Source organism: Equus quagga, unplaced genomic scaffold (assembly GCF_021613505.1).
Source record: "Equus quagga isolate Etosha38 unplaced genomic scaffold, UCLA_HA_Equagga_1.0 HiC_scaffold_142_RagTag, whole genome shotgun sequence".
In the NCBI taxonomy this organism is placed as follows: Eukaryota; Metazoa; Chordata; class Mammalia; order Perissodactyla; family Equidae; genus Equus; species Equus quagga.
This window is the reverse complement of record NW_025792613.1, coordinates 25,631-37,971: the sequence shown is the minus strand read 5'-3', so window position 1 is coordinate 37,971 and position 12,341 is coordinate 25,631. Positions and strand designations below refer to the sequence as shown.

The 12,341-nt window shown below is 49.6% G+C and overlaps 1 protein-coding gene across 3 annotated transcripts in view; it reads left to right on the top strand.

Moving 5' to 3' along the window:
* LOC124231973 (coiled-coil domain-containing protein 93) overlaps positions 1-10,682 on the top strand; it is a 57,926-nt gene extending 47,244 nt beyond the window's left edge. For all 3 annotated transcript variants that reach the window (XM_046648966.1, XM_046648967.1, XM_046648965.1), the window contains 2 exons: positions 541-654; positions 5,262-10,682. In XM_046648966.1, the coding sequence (XP_046504922.1) occupies positions 541-654; positions 5,262-5,315 (168 nt within the window). In that variant the 3' untranslated portion in view covers positions 5,316-10,682. The remainder of the gene's footprint in view (positions 1-540; positions 655-5,261) is intronic.
* Positions 10,683-12,341: the final 1,659 nt, after the last annotated feature.

The following is a 12,341-nucleotide window of genomic DNA, read 5'->3' as shown; positions in this document are numbered from 1 at the left end:
AATTGTAGACAGTTTATAATAGCATTGAAATACTTATGCTAAATAAAAAGAGGATAATTTTGTAGTTTGATCTCAGTTGTTTAAATCAGAGTTGCTCAGTGTAGCATTTGGACCAGATACTTCCTGCTGTGGGGCTGTCCTGAGCGCTGTAGGGCTTTAGCAGCAGCCCTGCCTCCTGCCAGTAGATGCCAGTAGCACCTCCCCAACCCAGCTTTGGCAATTAATCTGTCTCTAGAAGTTCTCAGGGGAAAATAGCCCCTAGTTGAGAACCACTAACCTGTTTTTTGTGAAATTGTTTGAGGTCAAAAAAAAAATTTTTTTTAATGGAACAGTTAAATGCCTAATGATAGAATTGCTAAATAAACTATAGAGCCTCTATGCAATATCACACAAATAAACCAACCTCAAAAATGATGCAAAGAAAGAAAATACTGGAAGGAAATCCATGAAAGTGTTAGTAATTGTTGTCTTTTGGATGTTGCCAGCAGCCCTTCATCAGAACATGCCTCTTCATCACTGTTTCCCAAAATGTTTCCACAGATGGAAAAGAAGAAGCAAGAGAACAAAATGAGAAGGGACCAGCTGAATGACCAGTACCTGGAGCTGCTAGAGAAGCAGAGGCTGTACTTCAAGACTGTGAAGGAGTTCAAGGAGGTGAGAGGAGGGTTGGGCCCAGCACGTGAGGCTGAGGTGAGATCTGTGTTCACCTCCAGAGGAGCCTTTCGAAACCAGAGCAGTTCCTGGTTCTCGCCTGGTCTGTAATGGGAGATGGCAAGTTGGCAGTGTGATCTGGCAGTTAAGTGTGGTTCTCAGCAGTTCAAGATCATGTTGTTCTGTGGCCCATCTCAAGGCTCTGGTTGAATGTTCTGTGAGAAAGCACGTCTTTATTTTCATTTTCCTAACGCTTAGTAGGCACCTTAAACTCACCAGCAAACTGGCACCATCACCCACATCAAGGGCCACCTGGAAAGAGCACTTGTTATGGATTCAGATCTAGAATTTCCCTCCCCCCATTCTTAGGCCGGGAGGGACCTCGAGAAGCTGCGTGGGAAGAGACTGGACGTTGAGTATGGCAGGCTTGGGTTCCAGGCCCACCCTCAGCACTTACCCCCCGTGCACTTGGGCTGTGGCCTAGTCCCTCCAAGCCTCAGTTTCCTCACTGGTCGGTTCTGTTGGGTCAGATGAGGGATGGAAGCATCTAGCACTGTGTTTGGCACCTATAACACTCAAGTGAATGTTTTGTCGCTGTCTTTTCTCTCTGCATTTGGGCAGGGTTACTGTCCATTGTTCCAGAGAGAAAAGTGTTTGCCCTTAAGAGAAAAGATACTTCATTTGGTCACTTGACAGGATCTCAGCAGCTTTATTTTCAGGAACTCTTTCCCCCTTTCTAACCTAAATCCATGTGGTTTTAATCAGTTTAGAGATTGCTGAAAATACAGAGGAGCTAAAAGTAGGTTGTATCCTGGTGTTTAGTATACAGAATAAAAAATATAATCGTTCCATACCAATAATTTTGTTCTCATTTATTCCTTCTTTCCTCTCTTCTTTTCTCCGTCTTTCCTTATCTTTTACTTCTCTTTTGTGTAATTGTAACTTTTGGTAGCCACAAGTCACGGGCATTTCAAAATCTCTCATCCTTTCCACAAATGTCCCTCCAGCTCCTCCCACGCCCCTGGGGATGGATCAGGTTGTAGAACAGACCTGGTCCGTGTGTCAGGGAGCTTCCACTGTGGGGAGGGAGACAGATGATCAGCTGGGAGACAGCGAACCTAGGCAAGAAGTAGTAAGGGATGAGCAGGAGTTTCAGTCTTTGCCGTGGGCACTAATGCAACACAGGTGATGTCCTTGGCTGAGAAGGACTTGGCCATGGGCACAGCAGGAGGCTTCAGCCAGGAGCAGCCGGGGCAGGGGTCTGAGGCTGGGCAGCATGGAGAGGGAGCGGCGAGGTGCTCCGGGGCTGAGAGTTTGCGCTGACGTTTTTGAAAGGGCCAGTGAGTGAGCTGGCAGGGCACAAAGAAAGCCCCTCTCCTCCCCACCAGAGCTCGGTCTTCCCCTTAACCCAAATAACTCACCAAGAGAAAAGGCCCAGAAGAGGAGAATTACCCTTCACATGTTGCTGGGACGCACCAGCCCTGCCCTTTTGACAGCAGAAACAGAAACGTAAGCAAATAAGTTGGGGAGGATAAGTGTAAGCTGTCAGAATCAAAGCAAAGCGAAGCGAAATGGAAAAGCTGGTTCTTGCAGTCCAGGCTCTTGGGGCAGAGGGTGCCCTCCAAAGGAAGCAGCTCCTTCTGCTGTGGTGGGCATCAGGATTTCTCGTTCCGCTGTCTCAGGCACAGGATCTCTTACGTCAGAGACAGGCGGCTCCTTCAGAGCCAGCGAGACCCTGGACCAGTTCTTGTCCGAGCCTGTTGTCTTCAGAGCAACTCGGGAAAAAAAGGGAGGGAGAATGTAATATGTTCTGTGGACAGCTATATATATTTCCTTTAAAGGACTCACCTTTCTAAAATATAGCATGTCCTCTTGTTTTTGATGTCAAATTGTATTTCCCTTTTAAAATAGTGGTGATAGTGTGTACTCCTTTTTTTTTTTTAACATTGTACTTGACAAAAATTTTGAATTAGCAACCACGTATCAGTGTTCCCAAATTTTAAACTTCATTCCACAAGCTCCTCTGAGGTAACTCGGTCCCTCGTCGGGCCACCACCATTATTGAGGAGGAGGTGGCGATGGGGGCTGGCTTGCTGCTCCCCGGGCTCCACCCCATCCCTTCAGCCAGAGCAATTCTGCTCTTACATCTGCAGTTCCAGGTAAGATCTCGATTGTGGTAGAAAAACAGTTCGAAAGGGCAGCCCTTCATCCCAGGTGGAGTGGCCTCTCTCTTCTGCCTTCTTCACCTGCCTCCACCCACCTGCTTGGTGTTCTGCTCCCACGTTCTGAATTCTCACCACATCCTGGTCCCTAGCACTTGTGCTGGGCAATAATTATTCTCCATGCGGAACACAGCATCATTGTCCAAAACGTGGTCTTTGGCCGCCTTAGTAGTTCCCTTTGTTGGGTTTGGTTGACTCCACATTAATTGAGCACCAGTGATGCCCCCTGGGCTCCATGCGGGCACTAAGACATGCCCTCATCCTGACTCCCAGCCTCCTCTGCTGTCAGGACTTTTTTGAGTAGAGACATTGGGTTATCTTGGAACTTTCATTGGCTTGCTCACCCTGGGAGAGTGTGTGGATAACAAGTCTGCCAGGAAACAACACATCCTCTGAAGTCACCGTAACCACAGCATTACATTAATCATTGTCTCTCACAGGGTCACCAAACCAAGATTTAAATTCTATTTAAATTCTAGCCAGCACTGATGAGTGCAAACCATAACATTTTTATGAAGCTGGCTCTGGCTACATAATCTCGCGTGAGCTGAATTCACTGTGAGTGCTGTGTCTGACACAGAGTGGGCCCCATAGGGTCTTCAGCAGGAAAGAAATAGAGGCAAGGACACATTTTTCCTTTTGTTGTAGAAAGAAATGCCTGAAGGACTCTTCCTCTATTTGCTTTGAACAGACAGACAATATTGTTCTGTAGTCTCCCAAAAGGTGTCTCTAGTAGATTGCATGAATTTAATCAGTGTTCACACACACCAGGTGACAGCCCAGGATATCTTGACTGATGCACTCAAGCACCATCTCAGTGTGGTGTGATGTACAGAATTACCCTTGGTGGGCCTCTACTCTGGGGGGTTTGAATGCTTCTGACGTTTTTGCCTCATTTAAAAGGTGAGGTCGGTGACAACTGAAACTAATTTATTATTCATTGTTTTATTATGGAAATTTAAAAAATACGCAGAAGTAGAGAAAGTAGTGTAACATCATAATAGTATGACTGCCTGTTCCTGTTCCTCCCCTCCTCACTTCTTTTTGGCTGGAAGTTTTTCCCCCAAGAAAATCTCAATAACTCATTTTAAGAAGCAAAACTTTCTTCTTAACTTTTCTAATACAACAAATGTTACTCGACTTCACCTTCTTTGTCTTCCCACCCCTAGGAAAAATTAACTGCCTCCCCTCCAAATACATGTGCTCAAACAGTGCCAGAGTACCCTGCTTCTCACACTAACTTAGCCCACCCTCAGCTCAGGGCCTAGCTATTCCAGAGCTCTGAAGGGAAGATAAGTATAAACTATACAGTGAACTGGCACTTGTCTTAGTAAAACCAGGGTCACTGTAGCTGGAAAGATCCAAGAGCCTCCAGAGAGATGGGGTCCCTAAGCGGGCCCAGGGAGATGGAAATGTTGACCTTAGGGCCTTGGATGCAGAGGTTCAAGGGTGAAAGAAAGTTTCTCTTCCATGCTAAGTGCATTTCCAGGGAAGCATGGCTGCTGGAGGCCTGGCCGCCCTGCCAAGCCCGGGCCCTCTGGCTTGACCTTTCCAGGCCCCTCCCATTATCATGTGCACCTCTCAGTGTAGACACGGCTCCTTGTGACATGGCCCAGGGAAGAGGTGGAGATTGTTTGCTAGCAGATGGCGGTTTCCTGAGCTCCCAAGGCCGGTGGGAACAGGGGGAAGGAGGATCCACGGTGAGCAGCTTTGGAAGATGTCTGCAGACGGGAATACACAGTGACGCAGAGGTGGCCTTGCACCACTCGACATCAGATTCCACACTCAGGATGGGGCAGTGACCTCCCTTCATGACATTCCTAGCACAGGCAGTAATAGATCTCATGCAGCTCCTTTTTAAGGGGACAGGTGCCCCTTGACACCTTTCTCTCACCCTGTCTTCTGTGAGTTTCTTTCTTTCTTAAAGCTAGGATATTCTTAACTTTCACTATGTCGGAATAAGAACTTCTCTGCATGCTCTGCTTGCTTTGTAAACCAGGGCTGCCTTTTGTCACTCCTTCGGCTGCTGTATCCGAGAGCCTTCTCCCCTTCCCCACTGTAGTGGTCCAAGATTGGCACCTAAGTGTCTGCTTTCTGCTTCTGGACCCTTGAGGATTTTGGAGGCTTCAGGAAGCCCTTCAGAATGACAGTGCCTGATCCTCTCACCCTGTTGTCAGTCTGACAGTTCAGAAGCCAGTGGTCATTAGAGCTGTCTTGGCATTGAAGGTCAGCACTTTGCCAGGAAGTATCAGCGTGCTCATGGCAGCGTGCCAGGAGGCTGGCTTAGTGGGTCAGTGGGTGTCTCCCATGGGACTGGGGGAGGACAGTGAGACCATCTGGGCCTCACGTGGGTGCTCGTGTCATCACCTCCTCTCTGCTTCCCCCCAGGAGGGCCGCAGGAACGAGGTGCTACTGTCCAAGGTGGGAGCCAAGGCCTCCTGAGAGCCCCCGACATCATCAGCGCACGGCCGGGGTTCTCTAAATGCCACTTACTGACAACAAGGCTGTGAAATGGTTCTGAACGCTGCATAGAGAGATGGGGGTGCAGTGACCTCAACACCCTGGACATGTTCTTGCTCCGATTTGCTTCCACGTCATCTCTGTGTTGGTTGTCGTTGATGGAATCAGATGGTGTAGACATTGGGGCTTGGATAACACCCATCATCCTATGAAGAAATGTGGGCAATATTTGTTCTCTGTGTCAATTCAACTTTCATTTCTTCAGTAACATTGCACATATGAAGGTACCTGTATTTGTATGGACCCTCTGAATAAAGAAGAGTTCGTTTGTTCAGCAGATGTTAATTGAGCAACCACTGGGAGGTAAGCACTGAGGGAGATGGAGAGAAGTATGAGACACAGACCCTGCACCCCAGACACCCAGCATGTGTCCCAGGGTGCAGACATAGCCCACCTGACCCCAGAGCTTTGCCACCTGGGATATTTTAGTAAACAAAGGCTTTTAGCTGAGTGACCAGCCCATGTGAGTTGTTGGTCACTTGGGCCCTTCATTGTCTGTGGTGCCTTTCATTCTTGGCTCCTCAAGAGGCCGGCCAGCTGACGAATGGTGTAGCAACTGGAATGAAAGCTCGGTACTGCAGTTGGTTTAATCTTTACACACTACTCGTTGCTCAAGGTCATTTCACCCAAAAATGGAAACAGGGGCCTCGCATTGAGGACACTTCAATAAGAATGACACCTTCTCATGCCCGATTTTTCATTTGAGTCACAGCCAACATGGGGAGGGACTTGTGCATCTCCCTCATTAAGAGCACGTTAAATGTGCCCTACGCTCTGGACAGGTCGTGGTCTAAGCAGAGATGTGACCTGTGCACCATTCACTGCAGTCCAAGGCAGGACGTGCTCAGTCTCAGAGTGACAGGTCATGAGCAGGTACAGAGGGCATCAGGAGGAGGAGCACTGAGGTGTGCAGAGGTCCGGGAGAGTCCATGGAGGAGGCAAGATTTGGGCTGGGTCTGAAGGGGGCCTCACATTATAATAGGCAGAGAGAGGTGGAAAGACCACTTTGGATAAAGTACGACTATGATTAAAAACTCGAGGGTGCAGACAGAGTCCGAGGCCTGCCTGTTGGGAGAGGAGTAGACTGGTCTCTCGGGAGGCCTTAGAGGAGCGATGGGCTGGGACCAGCCTTTGGAGGGTCTTGAAGAGAGGCAGAGGGGTGACTTTATTCTCTGAAAATGAGCAGTCCATGCCAAAGACGCAGCTCCTCCTGCCCTGGTCCTCAGGAGCCTGGCAGCTCAGTTATGGTCAGTTAAGCCCAGCCTGAGGTTGGCACTTCATTCTGCATAAACCTTGCACTCATACCAGTTAGCAGGTTTGGACAATAAAACAGGAAAGCTTAACCGTGTCAAGCAAATAGGGCCTTCAGTGCAGCCACGGGAACCTCGTGTTCATTTGTAGTGCCGTAATGTATGCATTAAGCAGGGCTGACATGTACAAACCTAAAACATCTCATGCTGGACTGACAGCAGCCGTTGGCTTCTGTGCCAGGGCCAGGGCGGCCCAGTGATGGGATGGCTGCTTCCGGAGCTGAGTGGAAGCAGCAGTCTTTGAAATGGCACTCCCGCGTGCTGAGTGCACTGCTCCCGGGCCACGTGCATCTCCGGATAGGGTGGACCCTGGCCGTGGTCATGTGTGGACTTCGGCAGGGCTCTGTGAAGTTGACGCAAGTGACTGCCAAAGAGTGGGTGGCTCTCTGAAGGCAGGGGAAGGAGACAGCAGTTTGACGGGAAAGTATTTTAGGTTCAGGAAAACATCGCCCCTTGTTGGGAAGCTCAGAGACCGGCTCCTTAATTCACCACTTCTGAGCAGTTGGGAGACTCTGTGTGGATCTGTCCACAGGTGGCAGGGAGGAGGTGGTTATGGTAGGCCACCTCTCTATGTTATTGGGGGAAGTACGGCACGACGAATCCTGAGCAACCAATAATTCTTTTTAAGAGCCCGGTGGCATAGTGGTTAAGTTCGTGTGCTCCAATTCGGTGGACCAGGGTTCGCGAGTTCGAATCCTGGGCGTGGTCCTGCACACTGCTTGTCAGGGCCATGCTGTGGTGGCATCCCACATACAAAATAGAGGAAGATTGGCATAGATGTTGGCTCAGCGACAGTCTTCCTCAAGCAAGAAGAGGAAGATTGGCAACAGATGTTAGCTCAGAGCCAATCTTCCTCACCAAAAAAAGAAAAAGTAGGGTCATTTATTTATTTGGGGCTATGTTTCTGAAGAGTTTCACTGGGTTTGGTTTGGGGATAGGGAGTTATCAGTAGAAATCTTTTCCCTCTCTTTAATCTATGAGGCCTAATACAGATGATAAATTTGTTTCCATTCCTTGAAAACATTTTTAATTAGGCAGAAGCCAGTCTTGAGAATTCCGTGTTTGCCACAGATAACCCATAGAGTGGCTAGTGCCTTTGTGAGTAATTACAAAGATGGACAGTACAAATTAGGACATTAAGTGTGCTTTACAGTCAGGCCTTAGAGGCTGAGGAGAGGCCCCGAGGCCCCAAGGCCCCATCATTTGAGAAGTCACTCAAGGAGGTTCCTCCGCATCCTTCTGTATGTCCAGACAGAGTATGGCTGGGTGTTCTGCCAAGCCCACAGGCTTTTCTGGAGTAAACAAAGAAGGGGGAAGACATCCTTCACTTACTTTCATGAAATGCGTGCTTCAGGAAGAATGAGGTTTCCCCAGGAAGCCTTCAGCTGTCCTGCTCCATCAGAGCAATGAGCTTGCTAAGGGGGCAGACATCCTGTGGCTGGCCGCCCAGGGCCCTGGGATTCTGGGCCAGCCTCTGGGTCAGGGGCTCCCCTCCTTCCCACATGCGTCTCGTGGAGTACGTGGGCTGCTTTGGTTCAAACCAAAGTCAGGACAGACTAGGTGACCATGAGACATCTGGGGGGACAATGGGGACATATTTCCTGTTGTCCTTGGCCTGGGCTCAGTCTCTCATGGATCACTGGGGTCAGCTCAAGCACTGGAGGGAGGTGCCAAGTGTTAGAGGACAGCCACCCCAGTCACACGTGAGGGGTCTGTTTCCTTTTTTAACAGAGAGGGCAACTTCCAAGTTTCTCAGGCCTAAGCTCTGGTTAGAGTCTGAAGTGTGTGGTTCTAAGTAGATTCTGGTTCCTTGCCCGTATTCTGTGGATGGTCAGGTCCTGCCAGTGTCAACTGAGCCTGGCAGTGGAGCCAGAAGGCAGAGGGGCTGGTCCAGACAGGAGGCCTTTCCCAGGCCGAGGAAGCACTCCCTGACCAAACACCGTAACTCTCGGGACCTCCTGACACCAGGGCGGAGGATGGGGAAGGCTCCAGGCAGCCCTCTTACTACCTCACACAGCACCATCCCTGTGACATCAGGCTGTAGCGCTGGGGGCCCCTGTCACGTCTAGTGACCCAAGCAGACCCGCCTGAAAGGACTCTTGGACAGCACACAGTGGCCTGTCACCTGTGCCACCTTGGTTTCTCTCAGCATGGCCTGGTGTCGTGCTCTCTGCAGGTGACTGATGGTCAGTGGAGCAGGGAAGCAGTCATTCTAGCAGTACACGTGAAAAGTTCCCTTGGCCGAGCCTGAGAGGCAGATAGCTGGCCTGACATGTGCTTTGAGGGAGAGCACAAGGATGTGCTGTGTGATTTGCTCGTGGCCTTGGTTGGCCTCCAGGGGAAAGTGCATCTTCCAGCAGAGCGGGGCAGTGGCGGAGCCCAGCAGGATGAGGTGCCATGTCTGTCCATGGGGCTGGGTATGGCCAGCAGAGCCGCCCTGTTTGATGCATCTTCAGGGAATCTCAGGCCCTCTCTTTGTCCTTTTCCCTCTGTCCAGAGCACTCCATCTAACAGCACATGGTGATAGGCTGAAAATGGTACATAAGAAATGGTTATAATGGTCTCCCCTCTTCTCACAATAACTGTGAAAACGATAGCGGGGATTTAGGAACTGGTCTGTGGCCTGTTTGACCATGTCGGGAATCCTGTGTGCTCTCCACGTCAGCCCTACATCCGTTCCTCAGAGTGCGAGCTCGTGCCTGCTCGTGGCCGTTGCCCTTTCTGTTGCCTCTGCCTAGATGGCTTTTCCCCCAAGGTCGTGGGCAGTGGCTTTCCCTGACGCCCTGACACTTGTACAGACCCATTCAGTGTCAGCCTGTAGCCCTGACCATGTTCTGCCCTTTCCCTGCTCTCTGTCTTGCTGGCATATGCCACTGTTTGAACGTCGGGGTCCTTTGCAAACCGTGCCTGCCCTCCCCTCAGGGTGTCAGAGTGACGGCGGGGACCATCTCCCCAGCAGCTGGCTGGGGGGATGAGGAAACTCTGGTTGGATAAAAGAGCTTCTCCACGTGGCAACTTTGCCCCCCTGTGTTGGCAGAGTTCAGATTGAGCCGTTCATCTGACCTATGCTTGGTTTGAGAGCAGGTAGACAGTTTTATTCAGCAGCTTCAGAGGACCTCTCTCAGACTGTGTGTGTTATATTCTCATCGTGAAGGGTGGGATGAGAAAGGTGTGAGGGGTTTCATACCTCGCAAAGGAATTACCTTCTACACATGTTTTTTCTCCCCATGTAGGAAAAAAGAAAGGGTATGCACACTAACATCAGAGATTAGATCATGGGGTGTGTTTGGGCTCAAAGCATGTCATGAATCTAAAGGTAACTTGACTGGTTGAAATGACTCAGCCACGAGAAACCAAGAAGTGGGAAGCAGCCCTCGGATACGGTCCTGCCTCATGGAGGGTGACCGACGACCTTTTAAAGGTGCAAACGCACACACCTTTCGAGCCAGCAGTGCTACTCCTGGGAATTTTTCCATGTACAGGATTTTCACTGCAGCATTGTTTGCAATAGCAAAAAGAAAAAGACAAAAAAAACACTGGAATCTACACCAGCGTAGGGCAGTGGTTAAATATATTCTGGTGAATGTGTACAATGGAATACTAAGAGAAATTTAAGAGAATAGAGCCACTGTGTAAGCACTGCCATGGAATGCCCCCCAGGATGCATGGTTAAGTGGGGAGAAAGAGGCTCATCGTGTCCTAGTGTTTGTCTTTAAAAAGAGGAAGGGGATGGGGAAAAACGTGTGTCTGTGGGTGTGTATATGTATGTGTGGGTCTGTCCGTATACACACGCACATGGACATCTAAACATATCTGCTCGCATATGCCTAGACGAGGAGGATACACGGCACCTGGCGGCCTTGGTTGCCTCTGGGAAATGGGGTGGGAATTACTTTTCACTGTATGCCTTTTGTACCTTTTGCATTTTGTACCATGTACCGGTATTATCTATTCAAAAAATAAAGTTTTTAAATTTTCATTTGGTTTGCTTTTCTAAAAAAGAGAAATAAGAGAGAAGATTCTTATTCAGTAAATCTGCTTTCCTTAGGAATTTAAAGCCTTTGAACCAAAAGTAGTTAACTCTCCTTTTCTTGGGTCTTGAGGGAGATAGGGAAGTGGAGGGGCTGTCCTCTTCCACAGAAGACCTTTGGGAGACAAGCAGTGAGGATGGTTCTGCTCTAACGTGTGAGCGTGTGGGCGTGGAAGGGAGGTGGGGGGATGGGGAGACGGACTGTGCAGTGGCTGCGCCCTGGGAACAGACGAGGGCTGTGGCAGGGTGGCCTCCATCTTGGAGAATCACAGCACAACCCCTGTTCCTCTGGCTTTTGGGGTGAAAAAGATGGCGATGGTCCCCTTCACCATGGTCCGAGGGGTGCTCTTAGCACTCTCCAGGAGCCGTGCCGGTCCTGTGTGGAAACCTACCGCGGGCGATCCTGTCCCCAGCCCTCTTTCCTTACCAGCAGAGCTCTGATTTTATCCCCCTCTGGGGTGGAAGGTGTCCGGCCCAGGTGAGGACTCATGACAGCTGTTCTAAAACAGTCACAGGAATCCGTTTCTGCTTGCCACGAATTGGTTTACACACGTGTGTTTAACTCAGCTCGGGCCAGAAGAGAGGAGACTTTCCTGCTGATGATCAGCTCAAGATGCGTGAGGAGAGCTGCTGTTTTTGCCAGTTGTTGGGGAAGAAAGAACGACATGGTGGGAGCAGCCTTAGCCATTTTGAGACTGTGAGGAAACCTCGCAACACACTGAGCTTGGCAGAGTGAAAAGACGGAAAGAGCCTGGCTCCCTGAAGGCATGACGGGCATCTGAACCAACCTGGGGACCACTGGCCTCTGTATTTCTTGTTCCATGAGAAAAATAAATCCCTATTCATTCATTCATTCAACCAACAAATATTTGAGCTTCTCCTGCGGCTCAGGCCCTGGGAACACAGCAGTGAACAAAGCAGACAAAGGCCCCACCCTCCTTCAGCCGCACTCAGTGGGGAAACACGCCAGGTAAAGAGGGAAACCAGATGGCACGTGCTTCCACCTGCTGATGAAACCAGGATGAGGGATCCGGAGTGTCTGGTGTGGAGGTGGCGGCTGCAGTTTTATCATGAATAGTTAGGGCCTCCTACTTTACATTCTTCCCTGAGAACTACCTCGGTTTTAATTGTGGACATTTTTCTAGAGCGTCAGTTTGCTGGCTCTTAGAGATTCAGGCTTCATCCCTGCTGTCCGGGGGCTGCTCGGCGTGCAGAGCCTCTGGGGTCATCGGGGCTGGCAGCAGACACGGCGGGGTGCCCTGCTCCACACATGGCTCCTGTCCCTGACTGCCTTCTTTCCCCTGACTCTCGGTCACCCTGACTTTCTTCCAGTTCTATTCACTGTGCATCACTTTATAGGCTTTGTCATGTACAACCCAGGTGTTGGTTTTATGGTTTAAACACTATGGGTAAAGTTTCTTTGCATGATTTTAATGTTGATATCTCAAAGAGAATGTTTAGGTGTTCTCGGATTAATTCAGATAAGAGAGAAGCTAGGTTTTACAGTTTTCTAGAGTGATGTGCTTTTCTGTTTTAGAGCTTTAAATTACTGGTGTTTTATAATCAAAATCCTTTAATAGAAAAAACTCTGTTACTGTTTCTTCTTTA